General features: G+C 41.7%; 1 protein-coding gene across 1 annotated transcript in view; it reads left to right on the plus strand.

Annotated features, from left to right (window-relative positions):
- Nucleotides 1-893: 893 nt before the first annotated feature.
- The window catches only part of RSPO3 (R-spondin 3), an 87,013-nt gene continuing 66,601 nt past the window's right edge, over nt 894-21,305 (plus strand). Inside the window, exon 1 of the mRNA XM_030316288.1 lies at nt 894-1,284. Coding sequence (XP_030172148.1) covers nt 1,188-1,284 — 97 coding nt within the window. The 5' untranslated portion in view covers nt 894-1,187. The remainder of the gene's footprint in view (nt 1,285-21,305) is intronic.

Below are 21,305 nucleotides of genomic sequence, written 5' to 3' on the forward strand. Positions count from 1 at the left end.
TCCTGGCACCCAAGTGCAGCTGCCTTTATTGAAAGGAAGAAAGAAAGGGAGCAAAGCTACAGAGAGGGTCTTCAAGAAAACTGGAAAGGAGTCCGCAGATAGAAACCCTCCGGCGATCTGCCTAGGTGGCGAGGTTAGAGCTGCCTTGGGGCCAGTCGTTGAGCGCCAGCGCTGGGGGCGGAGGCGCGAGGGAGCTGGGGAGCTCTGCCCGGGAGAGCGGGGTGCGCCCAGCCTGGGGCCGCGGAGAGTAGCGGGCTCAGAAGCGGGGGGCGGGGGTCTGGCGCCCGCCGGACCTTCGGCCCCAACACTCCCAGCGCGAACGCGCACACCTCTCCCCGCGAGAGCTGCCTTCTGAGGGGGCTCTCCTCACCACGCTGTGCCTCCCCCACTCCCCCCGGCTCGCGTTCTCCGCCTTCTTTGCAGTGTCCAGAGATGCTCCGTCGCAGACCCGGGACCCCTTAGGCGCCTCTTCCCGTCCCTCTGCCAAATCGCAACGCCTGTACTTTTCCAGCTCCCTCTTTCCCTCTTGAAATTGAAAGTTATTGAGGTCGCTCAGGGTTGTTGCTCCAGCAGTTTCCTTCCCCGCCCCCGAGCTCCCCCCGCCCCCCGCAGCCATCCCCCTCTTCCCCCTCCCTCGTCCCGTCCTTCCCTCCCTCCCTCCCTCCACCACTGGAGCGGCTCCTACTCGTGAACAGCAGAAGCAGCTCGGGGTCTCTCCGCCGCCCCTTGGCCATGGCCGCGGTGCCGACGGCGCCCGCTCCCCTAGGATCCCCGGGCCCCCGCCGTTGCCGCCGCAGCCACCGCAACCTCTGAGCCCAGTGGGCCGCCGCCGCCGCCGCCGCCCCCCGCCCGCCCGGATCCCACCCGCCGCCGCCGCTCACCATGCTACCTGCGGCCGTCCCGGCGAGGCCGCTCGCTGCTCGTGGAACCTTCGCTCGCGGTGTTGACAGCCACCGTTGCGGAGCCGCCGGGGTCCAGGGCTCGGACAATTTGAAAGTACAATAGTTGGTGTCCCTGCACCCGACCCGCTTCGTTTGCCATCCCAGCACGCCTATCGGATCTGCGGGGAGAAGTTGTCCGCTGCTTGCGTTCTCCCTCTCTGTACGCCCAACACCTACCTATATTTCTAAAACATTTAATTAACGGAAGAAAAAGGAGAAAAGGAAGGGAAACATTACTGGGTTACTATGCACTTGCGACTGATTTCTTGGTTTTTTATCATTTTGAACTTTATGGAATACATCGGCAGCCAGAACGCCTCCCGGGGAAGGCGGCAGCGAAGAAGTAAGTGCAGTGTTTTTTGTTTTTGTTGTTTTTTACGCGTTTGCTCCCTCCCGCTGCTTTCACCTGTCGGGTCTCCTAGCCTGTCCAGAGTCAGCTCCCAGCTGCAGCGGTCCTCCCGCCCAGCACCCCACGCCTCCGGGAGAAGGCGGTAGTCCAGGCTCCGGTATTGACGGCGTCTCTCACGCCTTCTCGCTACGCGCCCCTGTCTTCCTCCGCATCCTCGCGGGTGCCAAAGCGGGCGGACCGGGCGCTAACGTGGCTCCCGCCCCCTCGTGACTTCAAGTTCAAGGAAAAGTTCTGTCTTTCGTTAGACTAGCTCTAGGTATTTGTGCTTTCCTTCCGTGACTCGGGCAGGGGCCCGAAGCCCCAAGCATCCCAGACGCCCGACCCGCGAGTTGCCCCTGGCCACTGAACAAGCGCCGGGGGAGGCGCGGCCGCGGCGCCCGCTCACCTCACGCCGCCGCCTCGGACAGGGAGAACTAGCTCGGGTTGCGAAGAGCTCGCGGGGCCGGCCTGGGAGCCAGCGAGCAAGCGCCTGCGCGGCCGCTACGCGCAACCGCGCACGGAGAGACCAGAAAGGCACGCGGGACGCTCGGGGTTCGCGTGTCTGCGCGCTTGCTGAGCCATTCGCGATTCCACTCCGCCGGCGGGGTGGGGGGTGGGGGGTGAGTAGGCACTGCGGAACCCGCCGCTGGGAGCCAGAGGTGCAGCGTTTCCAGTTACGATCTTGCCCGTCACGCGTGAGCGCTTTTACCGTCTCAGGCTCTTTCAAGGGTCCCCTGGGGCAGACGGGGCCAGTGAGGGTGGGGTTCCCCCCAAAGACTTAGGCTCGCCTCCTAGCTGCCCCTTTTCCTGACTCCTGTTCCTTGGACGATTAGCTTGTGAAGGCGTCTTAAAACAGTGCCCTGGCTTGAATTAAACAGGTACCCCCAGGGCACCCTCAACACGGGCTGGTCTGTCTGAAAGGTGGCGTCTTCCAGAAACTAGGAGACAGGCGCGAGAATGGCACGTCTCCCTGCGCCCGGGTAGCCCGGTGCGCTGGCGTCTGTGCCCCCGTGGGGAGTCTGTTCGCAAATAGCAGGGCCGGGGGCGACCCTGGCTCCAGCGTGGGGGACGCTGGTAGGGTCAGGGAGGGAGAAACCTTCCCGGAGCTCGCCGGGGGCAGAGAGCGGCGATACTGCGGTGGCCCCTCGGACCTCCGCCGCGGGGGAGCCAGTGACGCTTGGCGGCGACGCGTCCGGCGCGCGGACCCTTCTCGGAGCGCCGACCCGCGAAGCCTTTCGCGGCGGGCGCGGGCGCAGCGCAGAGGACACAGCACAGGCTTGTGTGAGATGGAGATTTAGTAATCGCTTCTCTGCGCTGTCTCTGCCCTGCCCCTGGACGTGAGGGTCCCCTGAAAGCTCCCTTTGTGCCACTCGCCTCGGGCAGACAAGGTCTGATTCACCTGAAAATTGCCTTTAAAAAACGTAGCTGGGCCCAAGCGCCAGGGGATCCGGCTCGGTCTCACCCGCCTCTGAGATCGCGTAGCAAGGGGCAGGAGGGCCCAAGCTAAACATGTCAGGGCACCCGATTTATTATTCTTGGCCTCTGAATGGTTTGTGTTCTTCGTAACTCCTCCATCCACCCTTTCAGTCAAGACGTGCGGCCGCCTCACAGAAGGAACGGCCTGGGGCTCGAGCCTTGCCCTTGCGCCCTGGTGGTCCCTGCCTCCTTTCCTCCTCGGGATGGGGCAATCTCGTCTCTGGTCGGTTGGGAGACGGATGCCGGGCCTAAAGGCAGCCTCTTGCTTTACACTGCTCTTACCCACTACTTCCATCACCCCACCAAGGACCCCAGGGGCAGGAGCTGCACAAATTCTGGGGCGGGACAGGGTCCCGAGCGTCAGTGCAGAGGTGCCTCTGATTGCTGTTTAAGGACCCCTGTTAATGAAGGAAGACACAGGAGAAAAAAACTGGCCATCCATTCGTTCCTACCTCTCCCAGCTGACCCTCCCGCCTGCCCCCCGAGGACAAGTGTGCGGGAAGCTGCCCTGTGATGTAGCCCCAAAGCTGCGGAGAGCAAGGGATGACGCACCTCTAGGCTCATACTAGGCAGAAATCACAGAGTCAAAGGGGGAACTGCTTTCCGACTTGCCTTAACCATCTCAAGGCCAAGTCAGAGGCGCCCTCTGGTTGTGTAGCGGGGATGAGAGAAGGAGTGGGTGGCATTGGGTTGAAATTCCAATTATTCTGTGGGAGTGGTGCTGGGAGAGAGCTCCCATAACAAGGGACGCTCCTTGCTTCTTAGCCCTGGAGTCGGCCTTGGCGGCTGGGTTTGCTGGTGCAACGCTGGGAGAGGGGCGACCCCTTGCGTCCTCTGAGGAGACAGACGAGGCTCCTGGCAGGTGCAGTATGATTTTTTTGGAGAATCTGGAAGGAGTGGAGGGTAAGGAGAGATCTTTGTTAAATGTCCATTGAAACTCAAGGCCAAATTGCGTGTACATATACCCGTTTCTTTGGAAATTTGGGAAGGAAATGTGTAAAACTTTTTTTTCAATTACGGTCTAAGGGAAAAACTTTTATGAAAGATAAGGTAGTAGTCAAAGGTATTTTAGGAAAAAAATAAAAAAGCGGTCCTTACTATTTTTCCTAAGAGACAGCTAATGTGAACATTTAAGAGTATCCTTTTTGGCCTATAGTTAAATAGCTTCACTTTTCTACACTTTTAAAATCTTAACTAAGGATATGAGAGATAGAAAATTAAGGTGTAAGGGCTGTTTTTTTTTCAAAGTTTTTTAAGTGATCTCTTGAATGTTTTAGTAGAAAAGTTTCTTGCCAAAAAAAAAAAAAACGACATTTGTTTGCAGTGTTAAGTATTGTGAAGTGTAAGGGACCATGGTTAATCCTCAGATGTAGCAGATGAAGTCACATTAGTATTCTCCTGTTTTCCTGACACAACTGCTGTACCATTTGTCTGTACTTTGTGAAAACTAGTGATCTTTAAACATGAATTGTGTACTTTAAAAATATATGTGGAGTTATGGGTGCAACAGATACACAATAACCTTTTTTTATCTGTTTGGATTCATATACAGCTTCTAGAGATGACTAACTTTAATTTATTTAAGATAAGAATGAAATGCAACTCTTACTTAAAACTCCCAACCAGCAATGTTTTCAGAGGCAAGGCTTGGCTTTAAGTACAGTGCTAAATCAAGAACCCAAATCCAGTTCTTAACTCATTTCCAGCTCACCCTTTGCAACTTAGTACAGTCAGCTTCTGAGTTTCAGATTATATGCTAATAAAATTAAAGGTCATATCTACCATAATGGTAATAACCACAATACCTTACTGGCACATTAAACTTTCACTTGAATTATTCATTCAGACCCCTAAGTAGTAATGTGAAGTGCGGGCATTAATATTCCCATTTTACAGAGAAAGAATCTGAAAAACAGACTAAGTAACTTATACAAAGCCATACAACTAGTAGGTAGAATTTGTCTCCTGCTAGTTACACTACCTGCCGATCCATGTCAGAGAGAAAATGTCAGTTATGTCAAGTAATAAATCTGATGGTCTCCAGACCATCATTTATCCACTTTGTCTGAGGAATAAGCTGTTCTGGTTGACTGGAGATTTTTGGACTGATACTTACATTAGCAACCAACGTCAAAAAATTAATTATTTAGTAATAACAGTAATAACGTATACTAATAGTGAAGCTTGCTAAATATAATGACATTATTTGGTTATTTAGAAGACATTGTAGGATCATATTATTCCAGAAGATTATTGTTAGAAACATCATATGCCTTTGTAGTATACATCTATTAATTGGATTTTAATTGTCTGGATTCTAGGTACACACAAATTGTGAAAAGCCATTGCGTGCATAATAATTACAAAGCTTCCATTGCACAATCTGTGAAACTTCTAAAAATATTTCATAAATATATCTGAAATAAAGGAGTAAGAATACAGGACAAATAATTTCAATGGTAAAAAAATAAAAGCCATCTTATTAGAATACTCTGGCCATTACTCATGACATTGTTTTGGATGTGGAGCCATTCTTTGGGATTCTGATACACTCTTGGTAATTACACTGCTAATTCTAGTAAATAACAACTTATAGGATAGAAAAAATATTTCATTCTACTTTGCATTTGTAGTATTAGTTTTGAATGGAAACATGTTTTGGATATTGGCTACAATGCGTTTTCCTATCTGTCTACCTTTGTTACCAGTCTACTTTGTTTTTGAGAGAAACATTGTTTAATAGATGGGAGACATGAGTAAAATTTGCTGGAGAAAATATATTCTGCAACCTATCATGTGATATCTATGAATCAAAGCAACAAATTTAAACTCGTAGGCAGTAATGGCAGTATCTAAAGACACTCAAAAGACATTTATTTTTGTAAATTCTGATATAGTCACTATTATACTATCAGAGTTATTTCTTAAAATATCTTTTTGTTAACTATTTTAATTCCTTGTTTATTACTTTAATAGAAGGATTTTACTTAGAACATTAAGAATGATTAATTTTTAAATATTGTGTTTTTAATCCCGAGCTATTCCATGAAAAGTAATTAAGAATGTAAGAATGAGTGTGAAATTGACTTAATATCACTTCATTGTTCCTCTAAGCATGAAATATGAACAGTATTCCAACTTATAAGTAGAAAAATTTTGCTAGATCATTTCTCCACTAAATATTTTACACATAATTTAATATTCTACAAATTAGGTCCCCAGAAAGCAATGAATGGAAATTAAAACATGTACTTACATTTGATTTTCAAGTTATTATGGGGAAACCATACATGCCACGATACTGCAAAACAAATTTATTAGTCATTTGATCATTTTAGACTATTTCAATCTGGACAGAGATCTCTAGATTGCTACTAAATATCTAAAAATATTTTCCCATTAATATTTTAATGCAGTCATTCTTTTAAATTCTATGTATATACTGTGTACAGTTGTCAGAACCTTAAATGGAATTAAAGACCAAATGGTCCCTCTGAAATTGTAAGAATGAGGTGTCAAAAAATAAAACTATTCTACATATTGTTATTTCTTAAATCATCTTTTCCTGTTTTATCTCCATCTAAATGTTTCATTTTGGATGTTGTCCTAACCTTTCTTCCTGTTTTCCCACTGTCCACTCATCCCACCTCCCCAAAATCCTTTTCCAAGTAGTGAATTCTTGAAATGCCATCAGAGTGGGTATTATATTTCATGAAATGTAAGATTCAACTTTGGTTACCATTAGGAAAACATCATTCAGTTCTGAGAGCATGGTAAGGATCATGCAAGACAGTGTGTTGAAATTACATGTTTTACTTGGTTAGAGCTATTTCTTCTCTGAACAGTGCATTTTGCATTGGCATGCTTTTGAGAATGATCATTTGAAAAGTGTTGCATCATAAATTATATAGACTTTTTTAGCTTGCTTTTTGATTTTGAGGGAAAATGTGGATTGCTTTCTTAATTGTGGATTTTTTTCTTCAGGTTTAAAATGATTGGATTATCTTAAATTTACCATCTGTTGGACAACCTAGTAAGTTTGAAATGCTTTGCAAAACATGAAGTGTGAAATGTACATCTGTAAAATTTACTGCCCATTTTTTCTATTTAATCCCACCCATCAGATATTTCCATTCAGAAATATACTAGCATTCTGCTTAAAGTACTGATCCAGCAATACCAAAAAGAATGGAATGTTCCATTCTCAAGGATTGCGGGGGTGCTGAGAATGTTTAATGTCCAAGTGCCATTGAGTACCATGAAATCCCATTTTCTGCTCCAAAGACTTTGCAACAATATGAAACTTTTGAGCAAAATACCTACATTTTCACATTTGAAAAGTTTGAATTATTTCAAAAATTCATTTTAAAAATACAGTTACAGGTGCCTCTTATCTGATAAGAGCATTTCTACTTTCTTTGTTATCTTGGCAAAGGACCTAGTTGCCATCTGCTGTCACTAAAATTCTTCTGGAAGTTTTATAGAGAAAATTCAGTGGTACTACAGAATATGATTGCCCAGTTAAATATGTATTTAATAGCTTTTAGCTGTCGTTATGCCTTATGCAAAAATCTAGTCCAGTCTTCGAAACACTACCTGATTGGCATTCCATCTGACATTTAAGAATTTGATGAATAGCAAGCATCATAAATTCATGGTAGAGACTGGGACCTAAGATGCAAATGAGGGAGGAGCGCCTGGGTGGCTCAGTCAGTTGAGCCTCTGGCTTCGGCTCAGGTCATGATCTCGCAGTTTGTGAGTTCGAGCCCCGTGTGGAGCCTGCTTCAGAGTCTGTGTCTCCCTCACTCTCTGCCCCTACCCCACTCATGCTTTGCCTCCTTCTCTCTCAGGAATAAAAAAACGTTAAAAAAAATGTTTTTAAGATGCCAATGAGGGAGAATCCCCAGGGTGTGGTGGAGAAAAGTAGACTGGGAAGTAGAACTGGGTTCTAGAGCCAGCATAGCTACTAATATTTGGATGACCCAGGCAAGTCCCTTTACCACACTAGGTTGTAAGTCCTCATCTGTGAAATAGGGTGGTTGATTGAAAATTTGTAAGTGATTCCTACAGTCTCTTCAACTTATCATCTTTTGGCTTGAGAACGTAAATCATGGCTAGGGAGTTAAACAGTTCTTCTAAACTTAGTTGTCCTTTTCAACTAAGTTTAGTGGATGAAGATTGAGAATGCAAACAACTATAAGTATTCATTTATTATAAGCAAATGCATATAAAGATTAATTTGTAAGTACCTTATCAAAGTACAGACTGAATTAATTATGATATTTCATTCTTCGCAATTTCTAGTGCCCCAAAACTGTAGCCATAGCACCAGTCAGTATACTTAGTCTTCAGCAGGCCTATCTTGTCCTTGAGTCTTGGGGTGCCTGGGGAGCTGGTTTGGAATGCGCTAGAGAGATCCTGCAGAGCTCCCCTACCATGGCAGGCTTTCAGAAGTGGCCTGTGCTGGAATGGAAGAAGCAATTACAGTGGCCCAGGTTTAAGATAATAAGGCCCTGTGTTATGATAGTGACTGATTGAGCAAGGGTGTGTATACAGCACATTTTTTCTATTGATCGAATGTATAGGTCTTGGCAACTAGTTGGATATGAAGGGAAAAGACATGGACACATTTGGCGGTAAACTTTGTAGTATAAGGACTCAGAATTGGGTGAATGGAAAAGTAATGGAGATAAACAAAAAGACGGGAAAGTGAGAGAAGCAGACTGAGTAGGAAACTTATTTTTCTTTTGAGCTATCTTTTGTTTGAGGGCCAGTAGAGCATCTAGTAGCTCAGAATCAAAGTTTCAGAGTGTCAGTGCTGAAGATAAGTATTTTGCAGTCACATAAAGGAGATAGTTGAATGCATGAAATAAAATCTAGTGGTGCCGTATTTATTATTAAAAGGGTTTGCATAGCTGACACTGAGACTCACTCTTATTGGTAGAATCAAAATAAGATTAAGGTACTTTCTGTATTTTAAAGAATCTAATATATCATTCTTAACTGCAGCTTCTCATTTTTATAAGAGAATGGTCACTGAGCTGCATTTTTAAAAATTATTTTAGAAAGAGAACACAAGTTAGGGAGAGGGGCAGAGGGAGAATCTTAAGCAGGTTCCATATTCAGCGTGAAGCTAGACTTGGGACTAGATCCCACAACCCTAGGATCATGACCTGAGCTGAAATCAAGAGTCAGATGCTCCACCGACTGAGCCACCCTGGTGCCCCTGAACTGCAATTTTAAGTTGCCAAATCATGCAACTGGACATCATACTTGGAAATCTTATCACCTGTGGAACTGTCTTACCTAGCCACAGATTACAGGAGACTTAAGAAACTTTATGATAATGAAAGATATGTTCCCATAAGGTGTAAAAAATGCTTTTTAAAAAATCATTCCATTGGGATCTCCTCATAACAGCATCTCCTCATAACAGTGGCCTTCTCCTTTCAAGCAGATTTCTCTCCAAATTGTGCTCTCTTATAATCAGTGGTTCTGAGGATAGGGCGGAACTTAAAGGAGCCGAGTCCCTCTGGACAGTGTGTGGATTCCCTCTGCAACATCTCTTCTCTGTAGTTACCCAGCCCTAGTAACAGCTAGGACCCCACCCTCTTTCTCCTCCTATTCAATTTTGACCTTCTGTATCAGAAACAGGTAGTGTTTTCCAGTGTGTCTGTTCTTCTAGTTCTCTTCTGAGCACTTGGCTTGGGCATAGGATTCAATTAAGTTATGTTAAAACATCTTTCTAAAATGAATACACAATAATGCAATGCACTATATTCACTCCTAAAAACTGTCCTCAGAAAACTAGCTGGTAAGCATATTTATAATTATACCCCAATACAAAGCACATTCCTGAAAGCAAGTGGTAAAGCAGCCCCCATTTTATAACCACATAATACAAACCACCACCACACAATATAAAATAACAGAATTTGTGAGATGCTTATTTTAGAACACTGTTTTTTTAACATATGCTTGATAAGTTGGTAAGAAAAAGAGCAGCTATTTTCTCATTGTTATGTTCTTTTCTGATTCAAAGGGACGTCACAGGTATGAACACAGTCATCTTGATAAAGGCTTTCACAGAAGGAAAGGCGTATTGGTCACATTTTACTGATACGAAAGAGACAAAAATGTCACACCAAAGTGAGTGTAAATGCCTTGTGGCAAACTATAGTTTCGTAGTCCTCAGACCACTGTTATATTCATATATTTGTTATTTTACTATACATTTATACTTATTAACATGAGTGTTGAGATACTGATTATTATCTACATAGCTGCCATGTTTTGGGGCACCTGAGTGGTTCAGTTGGTTAAGCTTTCGGCTCTTGACATTGGCTCAGGTCATGATCTCATGGTTCATGGGTTGGAGCCCTGCATCGGGATCTGTGCTGACAGTGTGGAGCCTGCTTAAGATTGTCATTCTCTCCCTCTCTTTCTGCCCCTCCACAGCTCTCTCTCTCTCTCTCTCTCAAAATAAATAAACTTAAAAAAAAAATAGCTGCCATGTTTTAATCACCTGTGAGTGCCAGATCCTATACTTGATGTTTTTGCAAATGTTATCTCATTTAGTGTTCACACTTACCCTGTAAGGAAGGTACCAATAGTCTCATGTTAGTTGCCTAACAGCACTCAACAAAAATGTGGTGGACCTGGGATTTCAGCCCAGGTTTGGCTCCAAAGCCCATGTCCTTCCCTGATTTCTTCACATCTCCTCGACTCCTGGGATTATTACTTGGGCGGTAATAGGTGTATTTTCTCAAACCTCAGCTCACCTTTTCTTTCCCTTACTCTCTCTTTGCTCATTTTTTCTTCTTCCTCCTTTAATAAACCACAGCTGCTTCCCCAACATTTACTATAGAGGTCATTTCTGGTGTTTTAGTACTTTCTCCCACTTCTCTTTCTTTATTTCTACCCCTTTGCTCCCTTTCCTTAAATTTGCCCTACTGATGGTTTTTAAAAATAAAAAGTTGTTGATTTTTTCATTAGAAGCAATAGAGTAGCACATCTTATATGAAATACTTTGAGATTATTCTTCTCATGTACCGTGTGCATATCCAGGAGAAGATTAACTTAGGCATGAGGATGTGGGAAAGTCTATAATTTTGCAGTTAAATATCAAAAACCTTTTATGTAATTTACAACCACAATAGATATTTCACTGGCTAGTTTTTGTTTTCCAGAAAAGTTATCTTTACAGTGTTTCATAAAATCTGCTAGTTACATTACTTTTACCATGAGTATTAACAGTAACCTCCACTCCAAATTCTTGCTTTATGGGCCTTGGTACAGTGATTTTCAACCCTGATTTCAAATTAGAATCACCTGGGGAATCTTTAAAACAAAACAAAACAAAAAGCTAATGCCAGACTCCACCCTGGGCCAAATGAAACAATCTCTGGGGATGGGCCTGGACATCTGTATTTTCAAAAGTAGCCCTGGTGATTCTAATGTGCACCCAAGACTGAGAACTACTGTTGAACCCTTAATTCAAGAGTAACTATTACAGGGGCACCTGGGTGGCTTAGGTTGGTTAAGCTTCCCGACTCTTGATCATGGCTCAGCTCATGATCTCATGGTTCGTGGGTTCGAGCCCTGAGTCGGTCTCTGTGCTGACCCTGCAGAGTCTGCTTGGGATATTCTCTCTCTCTCTCTCTCTCTCTCTCTCTGTCTCTCTCTCTCTCTCTGTCTCTCTCTCTCTCTCTGCCCCTTCCCCACTCTCAGGCTCTCTCTCTCAAAAATAAATAAGTAAACATTTAAAAACAAGAATAACTATTACAGCCAAGCAGCTGTTAAAAACATGCCAGTTTCATGGAGGTCAGACAGAAAAAATGCACTTGTGTGAGGCATGACAAGAGATGAGATATACGTCCTCTGAGCAGGTAGTAGTTTAAAATATAAAGTAGTCTGATAGCCCCATATTGTTTATCAATAGAGTATTGTTAATTAAACCTGTGGCACTGACCAGAACACACCAGACTATCTGACAGAGAATTGTTTCAGCTGAAGAGTCTAAGAAAAGAGAACAAAGTGCACACAGTAGGACACGATAGTGTGTTTAACACTGACTTCACAGGGCAAGAACATTGCTGCTGGGCGACGTGCACCCAGAGGAGAGCCTGCTTGCTGCTGAACTCCTCCGTGGGTGAGTGAGGCAGTAAATGGATAGAAGATGGGGTATCAGCCATACCAAAAATTTTTTTCAAAGCTTCTTAATAATAAACAACTGTTTTTATGTCTTACCAAGTGATTGGTAATGTGCCCTCGAGCCCTTTTTGTTTTTAGAACACACGTAATGGTTAGAAAACTGCCTAAAAGAAATAAACATTCCTTTCTTTTATAGTTTCAACAATTGCTGACTAACTTTAGATTGACTACTGTTGGTGAGTAAAATTACTATAAATAGCATACTTTAACTCCATGTTAATGGGTTAAGTTTTGTGGTAGGTTGTTTACTTATGAACTTACTGCTTTTTACTTCTGTCCTAATGTGCTCTTCTGTGGGTGGTTATCTTCATTACATCTCATCTATTATTCTTTTCCAGTCAATGAAGGATTTTCAAACCTTGTCATAAACCAGGGAAATCTCCATGTAAAAGTGAAGTGGAAGTCTGGGCTTCCTGTCAGACTTAATTCGGCTTGTTAAGGGGGCTCCTTGGGAGAATTTGGGTTCTAGTGAGTCACCAGGCCAAATCCCAATAACCACAATTGCCAAAAGTAATTAGACTGAGGAAAGCCAGGCTTCTCGGGAGGAGGGTCATCACAGCACACTCGAGCCATTGCTCTGTGGTCAGACCTAGTTACTTGTCCCTAAGGATTGGGAGCAATCATGAGTTACAGAGAGCAGGAAATCCACCAGAAAACAGTGCTTTTCCACCACTTTTTTTTTCTTCAATAGATTATTCACCCTAAGCATGCAAGAGATGAAACTGTGCCACTGGCATACACGGTATACACTGCAGTTCATGTCACCATCAACTTGACAACCACTTTGTCTGCCTGCAGGGGTGCATTTGCACACACAAGGAGCTCGTGCTGCTCTGCAAGTACTCTCCTTCCCATCCTCGGTAGATGAGAAGAACCTAAAAAGCTTACTCTGAGGCTTTGTAGAAGAGGTGTCTGGTTAGGATGGGAAGGGAAGAGATCCTTGTAAGCATCCTAAGTTCAAGTTAGATATAATATTACTGAAGTAACATTTGGAAATAAGAAAATCATAGTACATTTCCAGGACAGGGGTTCTAAAACCTCCAGAGCTAGGAAAGGGCCAAGAGTACACTTACAATTTCTTGTACTGAAAAGAATACCACTTAGAAACATGATGCCATAGTAGCTAAGGAGAAGTTATCAATAAGTGGTGCTCTGATTTTAAACTTGTAATATGTTAGAAGTTAGAAGACTGCTAAACATTTCTGTAGGAAAATATTCACGTAACACAAATATATCTGTGCTTAATAACCTAAGTGAAAGTTCACCTTTGAAATTATTGGCAATTGCCTCAAATATCCAAAAAGGATACTCTGTCACTCTATGTGATGGATCTTTAATTGTACAAAGACACAGAGTTCCCACTGTTCACTGTCCTTAAATGGGGGGAAGTTTCACATTCTTTTATGATTCAGAATAATTTCAGATTATTTCAATACTTCTGTGACTTTGGATCACTAGCTCTTTTTGTTTAAACATGTGGCTGGGAGATATTGCTTACTTTAAATCCGTAGAGAGGCAGGCAGTCAGATTCTTTTTCTGGCCAGCATTCTCTGGCAAGTGGCAATGTCCAGGTAACATTCGGCAAATAAACCTTGGCCTCATGCACTGTGCACCTTGAAGAGATACAATGACCTCTAGACAATATGATATTACCAATTTGGTAGCACTGTATATTTGATTTTCTTTGGTCTTGAATTTGACTATGAAATAATCTAAGAATAGAAAAATTTAATTTTTGGAAATTTAGCAGCAGAACTGTGACCTCTATTTACTTGTGTCACTACCTTTGGATGGCATGTCATTTCTGCCATGAAATACAAAAGATAGAGACAAATGCTGCTTGGCCACAAGCTATATGAGCACATACTGAGCTGCTGAATATTTGTTTCTTACAAAATTCAGTCTTGTCTTTCTAATTTATGACCAATTTGTTGACCTAAGTCCAAAAGGGCCTTCATTACTATTTGGTAACAAGAAACCCCACAGGTGGCATCTTTAGCCACCCTGACCTCTATTCACCCACTCACTTCATGCCATCCTCAGAATAACTCTTGAGGTATCTCTTAGCCTCTTCCATAAAGAGGAGGCAGTCTCTCTTTCCTATAGCACATTTCCGAGACATCCACCCAGCTTTCCAGTTCTATCCAGGGCTTGATGTAGACCCAAGCTTTTAACATAGATCAGTGGGATTTCCTAGGAAGCCAGTTAGACTTACAGGATCTTGTCGATGCATACTTGGCCCTGGTATCAATAATCAATAGCATGTGCCATTCTACCCACTACTGAGGTTCCAGGGCCCAGCCCTGATTCATATCTGTTTTCAGACTTGTGAGCATTATGAGCCCATACGTCAAAGTTTAATTTCTGATAAATCAAAGGACAGTTCCAGGAAAAGAAATTCCCAACCATTTCAGGCTACCACTGCCATTTTCAGCATCCATGTGCACATCTCACTGAAATTCCAGAAATTCATTAAAAACTGCCTCTGAACTTAATATATTATCCATACTATAAATGGAGAATGTACAAGCCCAGAAACCTTTATGTAATAATTTTTAACCAAATTACTAAATTAATAGGCTGAGGGGCAAAAGTACTATGTTCTTCAGGTAAGAACACATTTTAAATGAAAATTGGCAGGATTTGCCAACGTAGGATATTTTCTCTACCCTACCCTAGCCCCAAATCACTTCCTCAAACACTCTCAAAATTCTAAACCACTACGAAGATGAGTTGAACAGTCTTAATTTTAGAATCTTCCAAAGAAAAAACAAACACACAGACAGCTGAGTTAATTTATAAAACACTGCTGCATTTATCTTGGCAGATTTCAGTTCTCTCCTGTCTAACTCTTGCATGCTAACTCACACTCAGCAATTCATGGAACCAACAAGTCATTTCTATGTATTAAGCACATTGGGAACCATTGCACAGAATAAGTCTGGTGCTTCTTCTCACTTCTTGTACAAGTTTCTCTTCTCCTATACAATTCATTTACTGGGTCTCTGAAACCTAAATAATCCCTTTACTTTAAACCTGAAGCAAATGGAGAGTCATTTTTACAAGAGCAATAAATGAAAGTGGCTGTTGAGATACTTTACTTGAATTGGTCTGCACACTGAAGTACCTTTTTGTTAATACAAACCCTTCATATTCTATCAAGCAGCTCCCTGAAATTCTAGGGCTGCTTAAAATTATACGACCAGAGACCAGGAATCTCCCCTCCCCCTACCAGTTCCCTGCTCCTGGGAGTATGCCAGCAATTTTGCAGGATTCATTCTGACAACTGTTCTGGTGTAAATATTTAGAGAAATCCTTTCCATTAGAGATTAAACAAAGTGTAAGTAACTGCTCCTAAATGATAGATCTTATTAATGTTTGCAACAGCAGGCCTTATGCTATCTGATGCACAGATTCCAATACACTGGAAAAGACTAAGGGAAAAAGAATCAAGACAGGAATTACATGTAACTGTATGTAATGTGAACTGAAAAATATTGTCTTAAGTTGCTGTTGTAGAGACATGGTTTAATTTGCACCGAATGTAGGAGAAATGAGTTAATTTAAATTGAAAATAATAAAAATTTGCTACTGGTGTTTTAATGGTTTATAAAAGATGGGGGGGGGCGGTAATTACAGATCTCTTTATCAGCAGGTTCAAATGCAGTTCTTAGCTATTTCTCCCTTTCCCTCCAAAACAAAGTAATAATAGATCTGAGATCCTATCTGATATAAGCTCTGGTTTATATATTGTTAAAGATTATTAGAAGGGATAACAGCTGGGCTCTAGTGCTTATACAAATACCACTTGTTAAAATAGGGTGGTACCCTACCTCAGGGGGTAGAAGCACACTCATGTTCCACTTCTGTGCCTTCCTGTTTGCATGGCATTTGGAAGTATTTATTATGTGCTAAGGGATAACACAGCTAAGTAATTTAAAGTATCAGAGCCTTCACTGACTGAATTTAAAACTAATTCTACACTATTGATGATTACTATCATACTTGACTAGAAAAGGTATACATCCTGTAGACTAGTTATTGTTTCTCCTTGCCTTTGATGATTTAAGGCTTCCACTATAATCTAAAAACTTTTGATTTTAATTCATTTCCTTCACTGGTATCACTATCTAAGATTTCTCATTAATATACACAGTTTGCCTTCTTTATAGGAGTAGGATTTTTTTAAATGCTTATTTAATGTTTATTTATTTTGAGGGAAAGAGAGAGTGTGAGAGAGGGAGGGGCAGAGAGAGAGGAAGACACAGAATCTGAAGCAGGCTCCAGGCTCTGACCCGTCAGCACAGAGCCCAACAAGGGGCTCAAACTCACGAATGGAACTGCGAGATCATGACCTGAGCCAAAGTTGGACGCTTAACCGGCTGAGTCACCCAGGAGCCCTGGATTTTTTTCCCCTGTGGAAAAGCACTATGATGCTATGTAAATAAAAAGATGTAAAATAAAAAGATGTTATGTAAATAATATTAAAATATCTGCAGTGGGGTTTTACTTTTCCTTGTTTTGCTTCAATCATGTAATAACAATCATTCACTGCTGAGTCTTTAGTTGAATGCCACTTGAATCCTACATTCATCCAAATTTAGCAGAGAAATTAATAAAAGATACATACTTTTAAATTTTTTTTAATGTTTATTTTTGAAAGAGACAGCACGAGTGGGGGAGGGGCAGAGAGAGAGGGAGATACAGAATCTGAAGCAGGCTCCAGGATCTGAGCTGTCAGCACAGAGCCCTATGTGGGGCTCGAACTCACAAGCCATGAGATCATGACCTGAGCCGAAGTCGGACGCTCAACCAACCGAGCCACCCAGGCACCCCAATGAAAAGATATTTAAGGGAGAAGAAATGGAAACTTCATAACCTTCATTGCAGAAAAATAACATCTTTCTAATTGCCATTTTTAGACCTAGATCTTCTTGAGTTTGGACTATAGTTCAAGAAAGCCCAGATTAGGGGGCAGGTAAATTGTTTTCTAATAATATTCTGCTGTATAATTTAGAGAAAACATTTATTTAGTCTACGATTCCATTGCACACACTATAAAATGAGACTCATAATCTTTCACTTATCTGAAAGCAGGAGATGTAATGTGAACTGCAAAATATTTCCTCCAACAGGAAAATCAAAGAACTCTGCCTTTTCCTTCTTGTAGCATGCTGTTCCCTTAGGTAGATAGTTGTCTGTCACAATTTTAGTATGGACTTAGGGCTTCAATTCAAAGGCATGAGTTTCTCCTCATACTTTCATGGAGTTTTTTAGACCATAAGTTTTTAAAGCTAACCAGTGAAAAAGAAATTCTATTGGGGAAAAAAATAGGAGGAAAAATTGAGATTAAACTTAGTCCTCATTGAAACAGCATAAATTCATTCATTCAACAGCCATTTATTGAACATTTAGGATGTTCTGACATTACAAAAGTGAGCAAAGCACACATACAACCTGCCTTTGTGGCATGTCACAGTGGTTAAGGAAAGAAAATATAAAACTCGAATTAAACATTATTCAGCTGAAGATAAATCAGAGCTGTTAGACACTCTTTCCAAGCTGTATAGCATTTCTTCTTAAGGCTTGTTTAAACAGAATTGGAAATTAATGAGATCATTCATAAATGAGCCAACACACATTCAGATTTTTCTCTGAGGAATAAGGGTACCAGATAGCATGTGAAGAGTGAGGACGAAGCAGGAAGGTGGAAGGAAGATCAACTGAAAACACTGGAATTTATTGGGCCTCCCAGTATTATCTTGTCTGAAAATTTATGACCAATGAATAAGAGCCATCGTTTAGCATGACATTTGTGACAATCATAGGAAGTATGCTATGCGTACTGTAAACGCAGTTGGCATTGTTAGGTAAAGCTTGTAATGGAGTGGCATAGTTTAGCTGAGCAAATTTCCATTTTCGGCACATTGACTAATTTCTATAGTTGAACTTTCCCACTAGTTCCCTAACTGGAATTACTCTTACCAAACAAAAATTAAAATATTGTATGTTTAAAAATAGTGCATTTTTGTCCATCTCACAGAGGCATTTTTCAAACCTTTTATGGTAACCCCTTGACCACTACATGGAACGTGCAATCTGATCTGCTTAAAGCACCAGTTTGGTAAACTCATATCAACATGTTATCTGGATTTCTTATGTAAGTCTGCAGATGACCTTTCCTAACATCAATTGATAGGTTTAAAGATGTCAGTTGCCAGAATTCAGAGCCTTGAAAATAGCATGATCCAATTCTTTTCTGTGTGTTATTGCTAACTTGTGAAAGCTTTTGAGTAAAGAAAGGTAAATATCCAGGTGTTTTTATATGTATTATCTCTTATAAACCTCACAACAATCTCATGATATAGTTTATTTTATAAGTGAAGAAACTGAGGCTCAAAACCATTAAGGAACTGACCAAAGTGACAGCCAACAATGGTATAAGTAAGAGTATACCCAGATCTTCTGACTTAAAGCACAGCTTTCCCGTTACACTCTGCTTTTCATCAAGAAGAGAAAGCCAGAGAAATTTTAAATGGAGAGTTCTCTCTACAGCTGAGATGGTACCACAAATGGCTACTCAGACAAGAAATGAACTGAAGAGAGAGTAAATTGCATTGTCAGCAGTGGTTGCTTGAGGAGAGCAATGAGAAGGCTTTAAATTGTTTTTGAAGCAGGGGCCTGATAAGATCAGAACTATTGTTCTTAAAAGATCACTCCAGGGGCGCCTGGGTGGCTCAGTTGGTTAAGTATCCAACTTTGGTTCAGGTCATGATCTCACGGTTCATGAGTTCAAGCCCCGCGTGGGGGCTCTGTGCTGACAGCTCAGAGCTGGGAGCCTGCTTCATACTCTGTCTCCCTCTCTCTCTGCCCTTCCCCTGCTCGCACACTGTCTCTGTCTCCGTCTCTCTCTCAAATGTAAATAAAAAATTTTTTAAATATATATATATTTGCATATATATATATTTGTGTGTATATATATATATAGTGTAATTGCTAAATGGTAGCAGTAGTGGTGGTGGGAAATGGAAACATATGAGCTGTCTTGGTTAGGGATATAGAATCCATAGGGAAGAGTGTGTAGAGATGGGGTTCCTAGACTCCTGGCTTTAGCAACTGGATTGGTGCCATTTCAATAGAAAATACTAGAGAAGGAGCATATGTGGATTTGATATACAGCATGTTTTCATAGGTAGGAAGATTTTGGGAAGCAGTGTATGCAGCATAATCCCCTCATATTACTTAAGAAGAAAAAGAGAGTCCAGAGAAGTAAGTCAGTCGACTGAAGTCACTTTGTAGTGGACCAGGGAGTAGAAACAACTCCTGTGGCTTACTGTTCTGTAACACAAAATGCCACACAGAGTTCCAAGGCTGGCCTTCCAAAGAAGTGTTCTGTGGATCTTCTGGCAATCTGATTCTTATTTGTATAATTAATGGTCATTTCAAAGAGAATTATCTGCTCGCTGGATCAACACTTATTTCACAATCTCTTTATTTCTGTACTCCATGAGATCCAAATCTAAAAAGTTACTATAACCTGTTGCCTTAGTCTAACATGACTCATGATGGGGCACAATTTAAAACAACAAACAAATTACACATACTGTCATCAAATATAGCTGTCAATTTTCTCATCAAATGTATTCTTATTCTCTTCTTGGGAATGGTTAGATTCAAATCTGGCCCTGAGTTGGTAGAGTATCATTTATGCCCACTATTAATAACATATCAATATAATTTTGTACAGCTTATAAACGTTGTCTTATTTGATTTTTTCAATACCCTTGTGAAATGGGCAGAGCAGGGTTTTACCATTCTCATTCTACAGATGAAACTCAAAAGATGTTAAGTGATTTGTATAGTATCACAAAGCTAGTAAATTTGAGCAGAACTCAATCTCAAATTTCTGATAGGGGCATGTTTGTTTTGTTTTACAACAAGTCCACAGCCTTTCCTGCATGGCCACGATCCCCATTTATCTTCTGTGAAGTTCCTCCTATTAGTATGATGTCTTTGGATTTCACAAGAATGGCATATAAATTGGGGGAAATCTTTTTCACAAATTAGATTATTCTTATTGGCTGACAAGGTGAATTGGTGGATCATTAAGGTTCTTTCCCTTTAAGTACTCATGTGTGAGCCCATCCAGGGGGAAAGAGATGCTGTGGGGAAAGACTGCTAAATAAGCTATTTTAAAGACTGACCAAAAATGCTTTCAAATCTAAAAATAAAACTCTAAGCCCATGGCTCACCTAATAGTCTTTATAAACTAAAAGAAACTAAAAATAGAGACTCTTTGTAATATACAGTTGTCCCTTCTTATCTGCAGAGGACACATCAAGACTCCCCAGTGGATGCTTGAAACCAGGAATAGTACTAAACCCTATATATACTGGTTTTTTCCTACACATACAGACTTACGATAAAGTTTAATTTATGAATTAGGCACAGCAAGAAATTAACAACTAATAATAGAACAATAATAGAACAATAAGATCATACTGTAATAAAAGTTATGTAAATGTGCTCTCTCTCTCTCTCTCTCTCACACACACACACACACACAAAATGTCTTATTGTACTCTACTCCCCTTCTTCTTGTGATGCTGTGAGATGACCAAATGCCTACGTGATGAGATGAAGTGAGGCGAATGACATAAGCATCAGGCTACTACTGACCTTCTGACTCTGTGTCAGAAGAAGGATCACCTGCTCCCAAAACATGGTTTCCACAGACAACTGAAACAGTGGACAGCAAAACCGTGGATAAGGGGGGGCTACTGTAATACTCTGTGAAATGTTTTTTTTAAAAAAGACCTTTTCCATTTTGCTATTCACTGTCTATAATTAGTATTTTTGTTAGATAATAGAGTAATGAATTTGGATTCTGAAATTAGCTCCCTCTAAAAGTTGATTAGCGTGCCTTCTCATGATACAGTGTACAATCCAACATGCCTGGTGGTGATAGGATGCAAAGTGAGCCAGGTTGTATCTCTTTTTTGTAACAAAAGATTTTGGCTCTGTAGTCTCAATGTAGAGTGATTATTTCTAATGGACCACAGGAAAATGTGTCTTATCCAGTGAGGAAGGTGGAAAATCAGAGGAATTTTGGTGTCTTTGCTCCTACTCTGGGCAGTGTTCATGACTAACTTTCTAGGTCCTGTCTCCACAGTGACTACTCACCAGCACTGAACATCAGGGAATGATATCAAACTCTGGAAAATGTGATCGGATATTGATGCCATAAGAAACTAAGGTTAACTCCAGCATTTTAGCTGTCTGGCTTT

The sequence above is a fragment of the Lynx canadensis genome, chromosome B2 (assembly GCF_007474595.2).
Source record: "Lynx canadensis isolate LIC74 chromosome B2, mLynCan4.pri.v2, whole genome shotgun sequence".
NCBI classification, from domain to species: domain Eukaryota; kingdom Metazoa; phylum Chordata; class Mammalia; order Carnivora; family Felidae; genus Lynx; species Lynx canadensis.